Source organism: Juglans regia, chromosome 5, assembly GCF_001411555.2.
Source record: "Juglans regia cultivar Chandler chromosome 5, Walnut 2.0, whole genome shotgun sequence".
In the NCBI taxonomy this organism is placed as follows: domain Eukaryota; kingdom Viridiplantae; phylum Streptophyta; class Magnoliopsida; order Fagales; family Juglandaceae; genus Juglans; species Juglans regia.
In genome coordinates this window covers 10,449,787-10,467,593 of record NC_049905.1, presented here as the reverse complement: position 1 = coordinate 10,467,593, position 17,807 = coordinate 10,449,787, and the positions used below count along the sequence as shown (strand labels likewise).

Here is a 17,807-nt window from a genome sequence, read left to right as displayed (position 1 = left end):
ACATAAACCTCTTGGCTGTTGCTTGGACCTAAAAATATCAACATGTTCCAAGGAAAAAGAGCTTGCAAAACAGAACAAGAGTTTTGCAACATGTTCCAGTAGCTCGGTCGATCGCTACAATTAAAACTCTACACCAAAGAAGGTTTCAAGCATCCGTGTTGAAAATAAGAAAGTTTACTAATCATCAACTTGCTCCAGAAAGTCCCCCATCCAGGAAAAATAAAGTAAGATATAATTAAAATGTAAGCACAACCACAGGCAAAAGAAAAATTATTTTGTAGCAGAAACCACAAGGTACATGTCTTTGATGCTTTTACCTATTTGAGAGTATCATTGAGGACTTAATTTCTGATGGAATGGCATGTCTAACATGGACAGAAGTTCATCACTGTCATATTAAGAACTCGGAACTACAACCAGCAATTGTATGTTGCACCAAATACCTTCTATTGATCTGTATATTTTCCTTTTATTATTAGTAGAAGATATATCACTACTATTACAAAATGATTATGAGAGTACGAAATCCTCTAAAGGGTTACTTAACAAATTGGAAGATCACTATCATCATCATCATCATCCTAATGAAAGCGTGTGGGAAAAACTTTTCTGGGATTCTATTAAATAAAACAATAACTATAGTACATGCAGCCATATCAAAAGAACTTAGTACATGCTGTATTAAAGAGCGATCGGCATCACCATGAAAAGGGGCTTGCTCCAAGCAAAAATATTTCATTTTCCACATCTTTCACCCATTGGGAAATCCGGTTGCAAGTCTTTATAGCTAATGCCTGTAAATTTAAAGTCGTATTGATCAAAACTCAGAATGCATCCAACAAACATATGCAAAAAAACAAGTGCAAATTATGGATAATAGCTTAATTGACTGCTTGCTTTTTCAGCAGCAGCTGGATGTCACTTGATCAGTGTTTCTTTTAGGATGACCTACACAAGCTTATTACATTTAGCCAAATAGAATGATGAAACAGGTGAAAGACATGGTAAAGATCAACAGTTCATGCAGACTGTACCAGGTAAAGCTACCAAGTAGGTCAATATCTCTTTGACCAAACAAACGAGTCAATACTTTGAAATCCTTTGTAAGTTGGAAAATATAATGTCAAGAACATTGACGGCTACAGCATTGAACCATCAAGATCTTCATTGAGTTCATGCGGGAAGCACACACTTATTAAGGGCAACAATAAAACTAGTTATGTGGGATAAAAAAATGTCCAACTTTATCATGATCTTTCTAAAGTTTGTCCATAATATTAAGCTCTAACTAGATGGTTAAGTATATTTGGAAGATAACTAGGGTCACCAAGTATGTGCATTAGCACAAAGCAAACAAACAAAAAAAAAAAAACCTCAGATGCATGAACTTAAATAATACCTTCTCTGCAAGTGGATCAAAGGCCACATATAGTTCAAAATCTGGGGTGGCCCAACATAGTAGAACTGCCAGGATAAAAGAACATGATGTTTCACCAGGAAAGCCTTTCAAATGAAGCAAGTAAAAAAGAACATGGACATCTAATCCTATGCAATAATTATGAAAAGAGGTTCAAACAACAAGAAGCCAAGGATTCGGGGCAATTCCCATATTGCAGATGGTAAAGGATTCTCTCTCTCTCTCTCTCTTTTTTTTTTTTTTTTTCTGTAAATTGTATTTTATTCAAATCAAAACAGCAGAGGAAAACCGTGGTAACAAAAATCACTCAAGGGTCACATCTCGACCAAAACTATAAAAACCTTATTACCCACCAACTAATTATTTATAACGAAGATATGGTAGGCCTATTTTGTTTAGTTTTATTACCCCTCGCGCTGTCCGTGGGATATTCGACCAACAACTATAAATCCGAGTCCCCCCTGTAGCTCCCAGCTTGGCCAAATGGTCTGCAACTTGGTTCACCTTGTGGAACACATGGTGGCATGAGATAGACAGATCTCTTTTAACCTCTGTGATCTTATCCCACAGCTCCCTATGAAACCATGGACAGCACCCTTGCCCTTGCATCCATCATACCAAAACCATACAATCTGATTCTACCTCCACATGTAGAAAACCCTTCTGTATACATATCATTAAGCCCTCAAGGAGTGCTCTCATCTCTGCCTCAGTGTTTGTGCCCTGCCAATAAAAAGATGAAAAAGCCACTAAAGGTTGTCCAAGATCATTCCTCACTATACCGCCACCTCCACAATTTCCAGGGCCATAGAGCAATCATCTACATTGAGTTTTACCTTTCCAGCTTGTGGTTTAGTCCAAAACAAGGTTTGTGTGTTCTGTCTCTTAACTTCTACGATGGGGATTTGAAATTGTAGTATAATAAATCTGTCATATGAGGAAACTTTTTTCACTTGTCTGAGTTTAGAGAACATCTCAGCTAACATTCCTCTAATTTTTAAGCACACCGACCTCAGATTCTGGTGACGCCCTTCCATTCTAGCTTGACACCATCTCACCCATAAGTTCCAACTAATAATCGAGGGTAAATCCCAAGACTTATTCCAGCTTGAGAGGACTTATTAGCTATGTTGAACCAGGTAATCGATGGTAAAGGATTCGCTTCTTAGATTTGTTCACTTGTTGGCAAAGGATTTGGGGCAAATTCCCATATTGCGGATGTATGGAGAATGATTACTTTAAGTATCATGTGGTAGATTTGTTGGCTTGTTGGCAAAGGATTTGGGGCAATTCCCATATTGCGGATGTATGGAGAATGATTCCTTTACGTATCATGTGGTAGATTTGTTGGCTTGTTGGCAAAGGAATGGTTGAAGCTTTGAAGATAGGGAACATTCTCCGGATGAGCTTAGAAGTTTCTTCTTCCACGATTTATTTCTTTGGGCTTCAGCCAGAGTTTTTGATGGAGCCAGCTTACATGATTTTCTTGTATCACTTTCTAGCTCCTAACTTGTAATTAGTGCATGCTGTTTGTATATTTCCTGTATACTTGGGCTATGCCTATTTACTAGCTTCAATAAAATTTTATAATACTTATAAAAAAAAAAAGCCAAAACCAGATTATGAGATGAAATAAGAAAGAATAAGGCACATAAACCAAAAGAGAAGCAGATGTTAACTATAATTTTTAAGCAAGACCTATCGACATAAGTTGCATGTTTCGGCTGTAGTATGAACTGAAAGATTACATACCATAATTTTCATCTCTTCTAAACTGAGTTTTGTAAGGACCAACTCCTGTAGCATGCATAGAAGCATAAAGTTTATGGTAAGCTCGGTATAATCTGCAAAATGAGAAATTGGTTATGTCATTGACAACAAAAACTTAATAATTAGCTTCACCAGAGAAGGGCATTAGCTTTTCTTGCAAAGTTTCTGTACAATTCATACCTCTTTTGCTGTCGTGGATTATTAATTGGTGGTGAGAAATCGGAAGATACATATTGATCTAGAAATATACTGCGATACATGAAATGCCAGAGTCCTGCTGGACCCCCAATGCCCGTAAATTCTCTGAATCCCTCAGGAGAATCTGTAGGTTGGCCCAGATGTGAAGATAAAGATCCATAACGAGGCAATGGATCGATAGGCAAATCCTCGACATGCATCCCGCCATCTAGCATGGACCTCTGAACTTCACTGAGAACATTTGACTTCAAAAGGACCACTTCAATACGAATCCTATGAAATTGCAGGTAAGATTTCTCAACATAAAATACACGAACTTTTTTATTTTATTTTTTTATATGCAAGCAAAAATAACACCCTATAAACCATGTAGTAAGCCTATATTTATTTTATGGTAAGTCATATTACACAAAAAATATATGGTGTCTTTCATCTGAGAAAATGCAACAAATGCATGCTACTGAACTGAAATTATTTTCACACCATAGTTTACCTGCAATCCTTAAGATGATAAAAGGCATCTGAACTTGTAGTAAGTAAAATCAAGTATGTATCAACCTGCCATGAGCAAAATGTGTCAAATAATTTACTGTGCCATTGATCTAACCAGTAAACAAGCACGTCTACACTGCATACAGACTAAACAATTTGTATAAATCAATTGAAGGCCAGCCTTTCCAACAACCGCAAGTGAGAACCTTATAAATTAAGCAGTTAAACTTGCACGTGAATTGCAAATCCAAGACTCACATCAAAGTAATGCACATAAGCATACAAAAAAGCCATGGGATTATATCTTGGCAGGCAAATTGGTGAAAAAGATTCGGAAGTCCTGCATAAAGCCAATAAGCACACATAAGGTTTCAGTCTTGGAAAAAGCTCACAAATGAAAAGACACAGTAAAATAATTAGTTTCCTCACTGTGGATAATCTTATGTTCTATTAGTTTTTATACATGAACTAATTTATCAGGCTCAAATATCAACAAAAAAAAAGATGTTACACAGAAGGAAGTTGTCCTTGGCATGTTTTGCAGAAACTAGACAAGGATGATACCATTCCTCTGGGGTGTGATGCCTGCCATAAGTTTATCAACTTGAAGAAAATGTTCCCAACTAAAGAAAAAACAGAACTAGGCATGTTTCATTAGACAAATATTGGAACAACATATTTCAAAAGAAATTTTTTTTGCCAAAACCTGGACATTGAGAGTGCAGCACAAACAAAAGAAAATGCATAACACTTGCGGGAAACTCCTTGCCGAGGGCCTGTGCACCCTGGGATTAATCTAGACGCTGTTCCTGGACACTCGGCAATCAAAAAAATAAAAAAATAAAATGCATAATTTGAACAAACACATTCATGAAACGTTAACTGTAGATTTTGGTCAATTGGGAGATCACTTGGTCATGGTTGCTTGAAGGATGACCCCTTGTGTTTGACATGGAGCATATGGAGAGAACGGAAAGCAAGATGCTAGAAGATCGTGAGATGTCATTGGTAGAGCTTAAGAATATCTTGGTCATGTCACTTCATACATGCACAAGCGTATAATATTCTCTCATTTTGCCAATATTTCTGGATTTCTGGATTTCTATTCTTCTTTAAACGATTAAATGAGTTATCTCTTATATACATCTAGTGTACTAAGGTTGCGCCCCTTTGCGCTTTTTATGAAATGAATTCACTTCTTAAAAAGACTGTAGGTAATAGAAAGATTTCTACTTTTGAATTTTAACTTATACAATAGATATTTCTTCGCATAACACAGAGTAAGACGAGACAAGAATGCCAACAACTTTATTCACCAAAACATAAGTTAGCTGGAAAGAGAATTGAGTGGAACCCAGTTGAGCAATTTAAAAGAGCCAGAACCATTATTTTAACTTTCTCTAGCAAATGTCCTAAAAATATACTGAATTTTATCATCTAGCAATAAATCTATGAGAGAGGTTCAATCACTTCACTGTACTTAGCCATGTTACAAAGTAACATTGTCCGAGTGAGAACGATCATTGAAAGATGAAACATGACTTATGAAAGTCAAAATAACTTGCCTAAATGATTCTGATGACATAACAAAGTTGGCAAGTAGTAGCATGTCATCAGGGTGAAGTGAAGCTTTTTGAGCACCAACAAGACTGATAACCTGCAAACAAGCTTCAAGCCTCTCAGTGGCTCTAAACAGAAAAATATTTATAGACTGGAAATTAAGTAAAAGAACTGCTCCAATAGAGGTGTCCCTGAGGATGCAAAAATTCAGATGAAAAGAAGGGCAAGAGGGTGCTAACCTTGTGCTTGCACATTAATATTGCAAATAGAACACCTGAATCGGCAACATCTTGTAATATAGCACTTGCAGCTTGCCTTGTTGCATAAGCAAGGGGAAGACATGTGTATGCGTGAAGAAATGTTGCTGGATTCCTAAAAACAAAGAAATGGGCAGCAAAACTAATAAGCACCATCAAACTAAGATATATATATTATTAATATTTTTTGGTTGGGGTGCATGCCAATTATTATTTGCAGACTATAGCTAACAGAAGATCAAAGCAAACCTCAGAAAAATTACCAAAAATAAGACCCAGGCATATCAATTTGCATTTCAATTTCATTGACTATAAAAGAGATAAAGAAACATCACAAATAGAAACACATACAGAACAGAAAATTAAAATTGATTTTGACGAATGTTATTATAAACTATGAAGCCCTGACCAGAATGTGTGAGATAGTTGATGACTGAGATCACTGGTTTTGCATCTAAATAAAAAATTATGTGATTATAATTAGCACATAATCTAATTAAATTTTTTACTATTTTGTGTGTATGTGTGTTCATAACATTTACCAAGCAATACTAGAGAAGCTTGCATACCCACCCATGGGTAGCCCAAGTGGTAAGGGCAAACTTGTGTTCATGTGCCCCATGTCACAGGTTTGATTCCCCCTGGGATCAAACTGCGATTTAAGTGAGAGGCCATGGCGGTGGGTTGCTGTGCTAGTCTCCCCAGGGGTTTAGGTTCCATGGGTGAGTCCTAAGGGCTCTGCCATGCGGAGGTTCCCTCGTCATTAAAAAAAAAAAAAAAAATACTGGAGATGCTTGCAACCAAGTTTCAACCAAAAATCCTGCCATTCAGAGTTTTTCGAATATTTTAAATGACAAATTTTTTCGTTATAGAGCACGTGTTTTTGGACTACATTGCAGGATAGCAAGGACAATATGGAATGAGTTTTAGGCCTGGGTGGTGCCGGGAAGGGCAGTTCATTTCTTAGCAAGTTGGAGGAGTTTACAGGGCAACCTCCTATTTGTTTATTGTGGTGCCTTTGAGGGAAAGAAATGAGAGAAGCTTCAAAGAATGCAAGTGGACAATGGATGAAATTAGAGCCTTCTGGCTTTACACACTATTTCATTGGTCAATAGTGATAGATTTTATCGAACCCGTGATGGGCTATGCCTATCATTATTTATCAATAAAATTCTTCATTACTAAAAAAAAGAGCACCATATACATTCACATAAGCAATATTTTTTTGATAGACACATTTACAAAAGCAATATTGGAGCCTCTACAGACGAGCAAATTAAGATTCTTTCTCTTAGTAACCTCTAGCAATAAGATCCAGCATTACACTGCAAAAGAAGAAGAGCATATATGTGTTCAATTATGTATGTGAATGTTTTACAACAAAGGCATTCCAATACCAAGAAGGGAATAGAGAAACACACCAACTGAAAGAATGGATTAAAGATGAGAAGATAACATCAGTTCCTCCAAGCAAGGGTGTCATATCAAACTTCGGATTCTTCTCAAAACACCTATTTACCGACTTTGTTAAAATAAGAATCATCTGCATCCATATCGTAAGCAATCATATGAGGAAGTGCAGTGATTGTCAAAAAGAAAAAGAATACCAAACACAACCAAAACATTCAGAAGGGAACAACATGTCAAACAGTCAAACACATCATCCTGAGAAGGATCTTTGAGCGTAGGGAAGAAAATATTGCAATCCTACCTGACCATAAATTAGCTCCAGTTGTCCCCTAAACGACTCATAAGGCTCCTCTGTACAGCTAATGCAAACTAAGTATATGGGTCCCTTCACAAGAAAAATCACCTGAACATCCAAAACAATTTATTTTATTGATTTCCAAACTGAAAGAAGAAATAATTAATAAACAAAAAGACCTCGAAAACCCTCGAGATTGTAAAAGCACATTCATGCTTCTCTTTCTAGGCATTATATTCCTCAAGCAACAAGTGACAGAATTGGCTCTTTTTTTTTTAATAAGAAACAAGTGACAGAATTGGTTCCTGAAGTCGATATGGCTTATTTTCTGACAAGAAACTTGAATAAAATGCTCAGATCCTTCCTTTTACTGGACTTCTCAGCTGGAATCATATACGGGGTCTCCTTCCTCTGATGATCTTTTCTATTGGTATAACAACTACGAGTAGTCTAAGGGCTTGTTTGGACACACATAATTCTCGAAATTCTCAAAACTTCTCATAATTTCATTCCCAAACATCACTCAAACACAAAACACTTTTCAATTTCAAATTTTCAACCTTTTCATCTAATCATTACCTAATCATTATTCAAACATAAAAATCAATACAAATTTTACAAAATTCAAAACAAAAATAATATTAAAAAATAATATTATGTGCCGTTTGGATAGTGAGTTGAGATGAGATGAGATGAGTTGAGATGAAAGTTGAATAAAATATTATTAGAATATTATTTTTTAATATAATTATTGTTTTGAGATTTGAAAAAGTTAAATTGTTTATTATATTTTGTGTGGGAATTTGGGAAAGTTCTAATGATGAGATGAGATGAGATGAGACGCTTTCACTATCTAAATGGGGCCTCAAATAATTTTAACTTTATAATATTTTTATTCAATTTTTTTTCTCTCCTTTCCCAAAACCCAATAAAACATATTCACTCAAATCATTTCACTACTATTCACAAAATTCTGAGATACTCCAAGTATCCAAACATGCCCTAAACTTCAACCCTTTTCTTCCAGGGATGTTCTCGTTCCCAAGCCATGGAAGAATATCAAGAGTCTTGTGGAGGATAACTTAACACAGATCTCACCAAATCAGTGAGAAATTTCTCCACACTGGCCGTGGTCTCAAAATAGAAAATGTTTGCCTTTCTGCCTTTTCCAACTCTAAAAACTAGAAAAAGAGGAACAAAGATACAATCATACACACATATTCGTTGACACATATATACACCAAACAAGAAAAAAATCCAAATTTCCCAAGCAAGTAAATGTCTTTCTGAAACAGCACACATATCATTTTGCACAAGTCCAAATGCTGAGGCTGGCAGTAGGAAGAAAAGTAGGCATTCAGGACGGTGAAAACACACTTCAGAATCGTATGACACACAATTTATATCATGGGGAGAATGAATAAAGGGCCCGCTTTTATGTCCTAAACAAGCATAGCAACCAGGCAGAATCGCAGACAACTTAAAGAATGAAAATTCCAACTCGCAGAAGAATGTAAAAAGACCTGGTGTTTTCCTGCCCTGACTGATTTGATATGGTCCCCCCTGAAAAGCAATTAAGGAATAAACTATTGAGAGCCTTATAGATGGCTTCAGAGAAGTTATTATGATAAGAATAGGCGTATAACCATTTCTTTTATGAGTACAAATAGGAGGATGATCATAGATAAGAATTCACAAAATAAAACCGAGGAAGAACAAGCCAGGTACCCATTCTCCACAAAGGAAATAATGGCCTGCAACGTTGCTGAAAATCCTGCTAGCTTGTGTTCATCTCCATATCTGGTAGTTCATAAGAGATTCAAAACAATCTATAAAACAACAGAAGGTCCAAATAAGAATTTATAAGCTTGGACTTTTTTTTCCTTTTGCATTGAGTTGAATGCAAACTGTGCAGCTTTCTGTTACAGATATATGCAGGAGCTAGAGACAAACCTGGAATATATTGGTTTGCCTGAGTTACTTAGAATAAAAAAGTGCTTCTTCCTTTTTCTCCATGATATGGAAGCATCATCCTGCAATAGCAGCCAATAATATTGCAGGTATTACTTATAAAAAAATAATATTGCAGGTATCGTTATAAATATAATTTTGTACAGAATGGCAGTACAAGTAAAATAAGAGCACCATTAAAAAAAAATGCTAAATGGCTGTATCGAGCCCAAGCCTAATCTCATAAGACAGAAGACTGAGCTTTCTGATAAATAGACAGAAAACTGAGTTTTGGAATCGATTTAACATTAAATGAAGAAATTGGGCATTCCCTTGCTTGCCATATGAATTTCATACTCTGTTTATTCTAGATTGGCTTCATTAGGGAAGTAGCCAGGCATAGTTGGGGAAATCTCCTAATTGAAAGATACTCTCAATCAGGGTAACATATAACATTTAGAGAGTATTCTTTCCATTAGCAGGTTTAAATCAGGGTGACATATTACGCTGACCTTAGACCTCAAAACAGTCAGTCTTTCCAATCTCCCAAAAGAAAAGGCAGACTCTCCTGCAGGTAGGAGCTACTAACCTTTCAGTGCTAGATATCTCCCCTCTCTAATAATAAGGGTTCCAAACCTATCTTTTCTGTAAGGGGCCGCTATGGTGTAACATCCAGACCCAAATTTTATAGGCTTGGAAAAAGATTTTATAAGTTTGGACCATGGACTCAATTTTGTTAAGGCTAGAAGGAAGATTATTTTATTGGGCCCATTAGCCTGTATGTATTATTTGACGATCTAGTATTGAGGAGATATGATTGGATGTGAAGTTATGGACCTAGATTCAAAATGGAGTAGGTTCGGCCCATCAGGCTCATAAATGGATAAGCCCAAGTATTTACTAGCCAAAGCCCATTTGATTTTTGGTGGTTAAATTCGTGATAATTAGAAACCAGCCCTTTTGGATAAGTTAGAACCAGATTAGGTGCAAAGAAACCCTCTAGATGAAGGCTATCTCCACTTAGGTTTTAGAAGAATTCTTGCACCAATATTACTGCCTGCTAGGACTCGTTTGAGATAGGATTTCAGCTGTTCCAGATCTAGATAAGTAGAAATCAGCCCCATATATGACTCCTAAATGGATCCAAGGATTAAAAACATATTTTCCCTATAACTCCTAGCCATTAGGATTCATAGAATCCTTTTCTAAACAAAACTATGAGTTAAATTCTTACAACCGTATTATTAGGTTCTTCAGGTCTCATTAAAAGGACTGTATATGGCTTCAAAACTAGAAAAACAGAGGCTGCTGTGAGTCTGGAAAGTTTTTATAGCAATCCCATGTGATGTTCTTCAAGAACACCAATCCCTAACCCTAGATAACTCTGCAAATACCAATGAAGATGTCAGCCTTGTTTTCTTGAAGTTATTGCTTGATCTTTTTAAAGAACACCCAAGGAAAGTTGCTGCAATTTCAGGAGATTGAAACAAACCAGCCTCACCCTATCAAGTCCAACCCTTTTCCAGCAACTTCAAGCAGGTGATAATTGACATGTTTTTTTATTTAGAAAAGCAAAGAGGTAAGTAGCATGATCATACCCTTACATGCTACTACCCTTACATGTATGGTAAACAATGTTTTTAAAGTATTATGTATGTATGACCCTTTATTTAAAGCCCCTCTTTACGTATGAAGTTATAATATGATGAAAGTGAGTTTCAATGCCATGTTATTATGTGTTTTACATGCATCATGATATGTTTTTCATTTATGATTACATGAGGTATCTTATTATGTGTTCTGCACGCATCATGGTAAGAAAGATAAAAAACAAGTTATGAAATTAGCTTTAAGGATGACCATAAGAGATGCATGAAACCAATGTTAAGCATGTTGTTGCACATGTTGGCCATTAAAGAAAGGGAAATACAGGTTTAATGAGTTATGCATAGTACATGTTACATGTGTTAATATGAGTATTAAGTATGCATGTTTTTCAAGAATACCCGATGTTTATTATGTTTACTGTATGATGTACTAGCTTTTTTTTATAGGTAACTGTATGATGTACTACTTATTGAGTATTCGACTCATTTTGGTTGTTTGTTTGTTTTTATATTTTTAAAATGTCCAGGTAAAGATGATAGTGTGACGAACATACAGCCAGGCATAGATAATGTTTTAAGGGATTTACAGACTTCTTTGATAAGTGTTTTTACACAAAAAAATAAAAAACAGTTTTAAATTTTCTTGCTATGAGACAATTTTTATTTAAATATTTTTCAAGACAGTTTTTATGTATATTTTCCAGTTAATTTTTTTTCAATAAATGAGATATTTTTTAAAAGTTGGGTCTCTTTAATGGGCACAATTACGAAAGTATGTAACACTCCTAACCTATGGGAAGGGGGCGTAACATAGGCATAGCGCACTAGCGCCCCAATAAGGCTCTTCTTTTGCAAGACTCCATCAAAATCACCACATGTTTGCTGGTTTTCAATTCCTTGTATTAAACCTTCATTTCCATTCAGGCTTTCCCTAGTTGTAGAATTCTTGCTCAACATGTTAGCTGATTTTTTTTTTTTTAAGTACAAGAGGCAATCTACTGCAAGTTTGATACTCACTTAGGAAGGAACTGATAGAGCAAACTATTACACATCACAAAGAAATAAGTAAAAGAATAAGGAAGGTGTTATTCAATAACATGAAGGTTGCAGGTTTGAGACCTGCATGGGCCATTTATTAATTTCTCTTACCTTGACTTGTATATATATATATATATATATGCATGTATATTTATAGGGATTGAGCAGTTGCCTGGTTTATATTTATATCTAAACACACACGAAAAATCACCCCCTCCCCCAACACACCCAAATACATACACATTTTTCCACTTTATTTCTTTCCTTAATGCTTGTATTCAACTATGTTCAATATATATCTCCTTAGGATTGTGCAAAACCTCCGGAGCTCCAGCTTCGCTCTGATGCCTCGGAAAACTCAGAGTTTGAAGTTTGGAGTATAAAGTCTAGCTAGAAAAACATCTGAGTTAGAGTTGGAAAGAGCTTTTACTTTCCAACTTCGACTTTGGCATTTCTATTTTTAAAAATGGAGCCATTTTGAGTCGTTCATTTATCAAGGCTTGAATGAATATTGATTGAAATGACGCCATTCTATCTAAATGAGAATGCTGTCGTTTCATTTCAAATGTATTTCCCTAATCTAAACAATGAATCTCAACCCTGAACCCTCATTCAGTCATTCCTCAACCTCAACCTCAACCTACCCCACCCCCTGAGCGCCGCGCCTTCGACCTTACACACCGCCGTCTGTGTTTGTCTACCTCAGCGTCACGCTGCAGTTTAGTTGAATCAGTTCTCATCTCGCTCTGCCATTCTCAGGTCTCAGGTGTTTTTGCCAGCAGCCAGTACCCACCACACTTCAGCGCTCAATTGGTTCTGCCACTGTGCCTCCGTAAATCATCAAGCAACCAGTATAAAGCTCCTTAAATTATTGATTTAATTAAGAAAGAACATCTTTTGGTTTAAAATAGAATTGGAACAATTGGGCCATATTTACTGATCTGCTTTTTAGGGTTTGTAACCGATTTTAAGGATTGTTAAGGCTGACAGTTTGTGATGTTTGTTGGTTTGTAACCGATTGCTATTAAGAATGATCAGGTTTTGGTTTGATTGTTAAATGTTAAAAGTTTTCTATTTGTAATTTGATAGGTATGGCATTCTAATAATTATTACAAATTTTGGTATTTGCATGTGTATTTAGGGTTTGTTGGATGTGACAACTTTGTTTTCAATTTTTAGAAGGGAATTTAACGATTTAAGACTGAATCATTGATGGGGTCACTTAAATTTAAGATTGAATTTAAGGATTTAAATGGAATCTGTTATATGTTATTAGGGCTTGTTAGGGTTTAAATTTATGGTGCTTTAGAAGGTTTGATTGACCATTGTAATTTGTATTTGCCTATTTGGTGTATGCAGTATGCTTCAACCGTAACCATTCTTGTCGGGTCCATCTATATATTAATAACATATATAAGACTCTGATTTTCTTGGTGTATAGTTGTATGCAGTATGCTTCAATTATAACCGTTCTTGCTTTTTTTGTTTTCAAGAGAATATGGATATGGATGCTACACCTACTCCAAATGTTACACCTAATCTGAATTCTACATCTGCCCCCTCGACAGCCACCCCTACACCTACTATGGCTGCTTATCAGAGTTCATTATCTCCAAAAACTGTGTAGGCTCTTATTTGTTCCCAGAATTGGCTAAGGTCTTCACATATTGGACTAGAGGGTGCTCACGATGCCGAGAGCCATTGGCTTGAGTTGGGTAAATAACTAACTTTGTGTGATGGCAGTTTTAATGGCTAATTAGTATATAGATAATCTTATATCTTCTTTTACTTATATATATTTTTTGATCAGTAATCAAGAAGTTTTATTCATAATAATAGGCAAAGCCCAAATACATGGGGAGTATACATGAATCTTCTTTTACTTATATGAGATTAATTTATTGTTTTATGCTTTCTCTTGTTGTAGAGCTATCTGTCAATCCCACAATACTTGTAAAGGACTGAGAGATGTTGCTTAACTTGGTGCCGGTGGACTGATAGTAATTTTTTGGTTATAATTAACTTCACTATTATCATTTAGTTTGGTGTTGTATTTACTATTTTTTTTTTTTTTTTTGTTTAATACAATGCAGGACACTTGGAAATGGGAGATTGAAGATGGATTATCTTGAATTATTGGAGACATCCTGTAGTTTAAATTGTTTAATTATGATACTTTTCTTATTTGTTAATTTGGTGAATGTCAAGGTGGATTCAGGATGTATGTGGTGATTTGGTTTAGTAGATGTGGACCAATGGGAGGGAATTGATTTGTTGTTGGAGGTTGTAGTAGGTTTATGTGTATTGGTCCATTTGATGTAATTTGTTGCATGTGATACAACTACAATTACTGTGTGTGTGTGCTTGTGCTGTCCGCAAGGGTGTGCATTGCGATGTTATGTTGCATGATTGCGTGTTTTATGATTTTATCTTTGATATCATGCATAGGTGCTGTTCTTGTATATGTCACGAGTACTAGAGCTATGCTATGCCTACTTCTCTTATCAATAAAATTATTCTTCGCCTATATGATAACGATTTTATCTTTGATGGATATAGACAAATGTTTTATGATTGAGTAAGGCTACATACCAAACTTCCATCCCATTATATAAAATGTGACACTTTTATCACTCTTGGATCATCCTTTACTTTTTTAAAGAAAAAATCAAAGTTTGATGGGCAATATCATCTCATCATAGTGGGATGAAAGTTTGGTTTGGGGAATTTTCATTTATGATTTTATCTTTGATGAATTTAGACTAATGTTTTATGATTTTATCTTTGATGGTTTGAGTGGTTGCTTGGTTTATATTTACTTATAAAAAAAAATTATGTTTGATGGATATAAACTAATGTTCTATTGTTATAATTTGGTTGTGGTAACTTAGTAAGGCTTAAAAAACTGAAATACACAACAGAGCTGCTGGAACCATACATTCCCACTAAGAACTCCTCAACAAGAGTATAAACTCTCATTTTCAGCAGCACTGCAATAAAATTTTTCCCAAATATTTGTGCAATGAAGTATGAATGCAATCCAATGTGTGTGTCAGTGTGTATGTGTGAAGCCTGCAGAATTGATCCAAAAGAACATAGAATTCTCATATACATGGATATAATTGACCGATAAAAGAATCCGCAAGAAGTTCCCCAAGTGCACTACCTCATCGAGGTGCCGTTTGCCGGGCACCCAAGATGACGACAAATCCGAAGACCCATCGACTGAATCATCATTCCTCGCTTGCTGTATCCCATCCTCGACAATCCCGTCAATCCCCGACGCAGCACTGCTGGCACCGGTACTGCCCCTTTCACCGGCATAGCCACTGCTACTCGGGCTCGACTGCCCATCCACTTCCAGCTCCGAATTCGTCCTCCTCCACATCACGCCATGCTCGACACTCTGTCCCACCTCATCAACCTCAAAATTGTTGTCAACTCTTTGTTCGAAACCACCCACAGTTCCCGGCGCTTCACTCAATGCGACGGATGCAAATTGATGTTCGAGTGGTTTGGGGCTATCTTGCCCACTTTTGGGGTCGTCGCCGGAGGTTGAGGAGCTGGAGTCGGAGGACATTGACGCAAGGAAGGTTCAGAGAGAATTGTTTATACTAAAAATCTAGGAATTTCTCTGTAATTTTGGGTTGGCTGATAGAGAGAGAGAGAGAGAGAGAGAGGGGTTTGATTTTTTTGTGAGTTTTGCGGGAATGGATGGAGATGGAGGAGGCGTTACCGCCTAACAGTCGTTGAAGGTTTTGCTCCGATGCGTAGGAATTACCCCATATTTGGAACGCAATGCTCATCCTCCAACTCCCTGTCTGACCGGTAGTTGGATGCGTCGTGTCGTGAGATCCGATTCTACCTTCTCCCGCCCACTGCTACGGGTCGGCGTGTCGGACTGATATTTTTTGTTTTTCTTTTCTCGCCTTTGGAGCAGGACTCAATTTTTACGTAAGTTTTTGTGAAAAATTAAAAAAATAATAAAACTTTGTATCTTTTTTTTAAGTGAGATTATTTTTTTTATAAATAAATTATGTGAGACTTATTTATTTAAAATTTATACAAATTATTTTAGAATGCCGTCGCAAGAAAGATATTTTAAAAATAGATTTAACCTTAAGATTATATTAATTTATAAATTTATTTTTTATATAATTTAATTAAAACATTTCTTTTTGACAAGATACTGCAGAAGCAGAGAGAATTGGTTGGTCCTCCATTTTGGATTCCGTACATTTCTATCGATTTTTTTATTTTTATTTAATGATTAAATAAATATTTTTTAATATTTTAAAGATTTTTTTAAAAAAGTATAAAAAAAATTAATAATAGACATTTAGCCTTATCAACATTTTGTCGGGCCGACTCAAAAATTTTTTTTACTAATCATGATTATATCACACGTTACACATTACACATAATTTTTTATTTTTTTCTTTTAAAAAATATGTGATATATAAATTATAAGTAGAATAATTCTATTAATTTGATAAGAATAAAACAAAACAAATTATGATACCTGATGTGTAGAGATAATAAATAGTAAAAATCTCAACTCAAAAACAAAAGTGACGTTAATTTATGGTAAAATATTTTTATTATATAAATATATTTTTACTGAATTATAGAAGGACATGCATCTCATATCAAAGAATATTTACAAAATCATTTTCACTAAAATCATTTTATATGCTTCTTTGCATTTAGTACGGTCTGCAATGGCGGATGTTTGGAAATATTTTTTATTCCATTATATCTCATCTCATTTCATTTCATCTCATTTCTTTTCCAAACATCATTCAAACTAATTATTATAACTTTTTAAAACTAATAATTACAATTTTTCTAACTTTTCAAATAAAAAATAAAAAATAATTTAATTTTTTTAAACTATCTTATTACTATTCACAAACCATCTTAATACTATTTATAAAATTTTTATCTCATTTTATTCTCAAAGCATCCTCTTATTTTTACAGAGAAAAATATAAAATTATTTAAATTTAATGAAATGGTTTTTATATTTTTTTTTCTAAAAAAACTAAAATAAAAAATCTCACTTTTAGTTTTGAGGCCTTGCATAGGGTGGGGCCTTAGACAATAGCTTTAGAATATTAGCATTGAATTATGTAAATGCAAATGTCAAATTTGAATAATATGATATGATTTTGTATTTGTCTATTCTACTTAAAACTTATTTTCAAATAGAATTATCTATCTATTAGTCAAAATAATAATAAAATATTATAAATTTAATAATATTTTTCCAATTTTGTTTGTTCTATTAATTATTTTTGTTCTAAATTAAGAGTTAAATGGAAATATTAATGTTATACAATATGAGACTTAAGAGTATACAACCATTCATGTACAAACATTAATAGGAAAATTAATACAATCGTCTAGTATACAACAATCAATGCGTTTAACAATGACTACTATTAATGCAACAGAGAAAAGAATGAAAAAAAAAGAGAAGGACAACGAAACACAAGTGTTGCTGGAGAGGAAGAACACGTGGGAAGAAATGAAAAAAAGAAAAAAAAGAGAGCTCAGTAGTAGCCAAAATCAAGGGAAGAGAGAGAGCTTACAAGGAAGAAAATATTTTTCATTTCCTTTGGTCATGCTATAGTTATTGTCAAATATGACTCAAAGAACTAAGTTACTATAATAAAAAGTTATTCATTTTTCCATTTACATAATCCAAAACAACATATTTTGGGACTCTATTAGCCAAACCTTCCATTGAATTTGCATTTGCATAATCTAATAAGAGTTCTGTGGCCTTGCCCTTGAGCCGGCACTAGATC

General features: G+C 34.9%; 1 protein-coding gene across 2 annotated transcripts; it reads right to left on the bottom strand.

Moving 5' to 3' along the window:
* Positions 1-356: 356 nt before the first annotated feature.
* On the bottom strand, positions 357-15,912 carry LOC108983623 (vacuolar fusion protein MON1 homolog). Of its 2 annotated transcripts, none has more exons than XM_035690214.1 (14): positions 15,161-15,912; positions 9,353-9,432; positions 9,128-9,199; positions 8,923-8,962; positions 7,406-7,507; positions 7,116-7,237; positions 5,677-5,809; positions 5,443-5,534; positions 4,136-4,217; positions 3,879-3,943; positions 3,368-3,658; positions 3,170-3,261; positions 1,400-1,464; positions 357-794 (listed from the first exon to the last, which is right to left on the bottom strand). In XM_035690214.1, the coding sequence occupies exons 1-14, from the start codon at positions 15,572-15,574 to the stop codon at positions 699-701; spliced, it is 1,746 nt and encodes a 581-aa protein (XP_035546107.1). In that variant the 5' UTR covers positions 15,575-15,912; the 3' UTR covers positions 357-698. The 2 variants fall into 2 exon arrangements, 1 of the variants encoding a protein (XP_035546107.1); XR_004801549.1 differs by lacking the exon at positions 357-794 and adding an exon at positions 1,826-2,140 and having other exon boundaries at positions 1,394-1,464.
* Between the last annotated feature and the right edge of the window lie 1,895 nt (positions 15,913-17,807).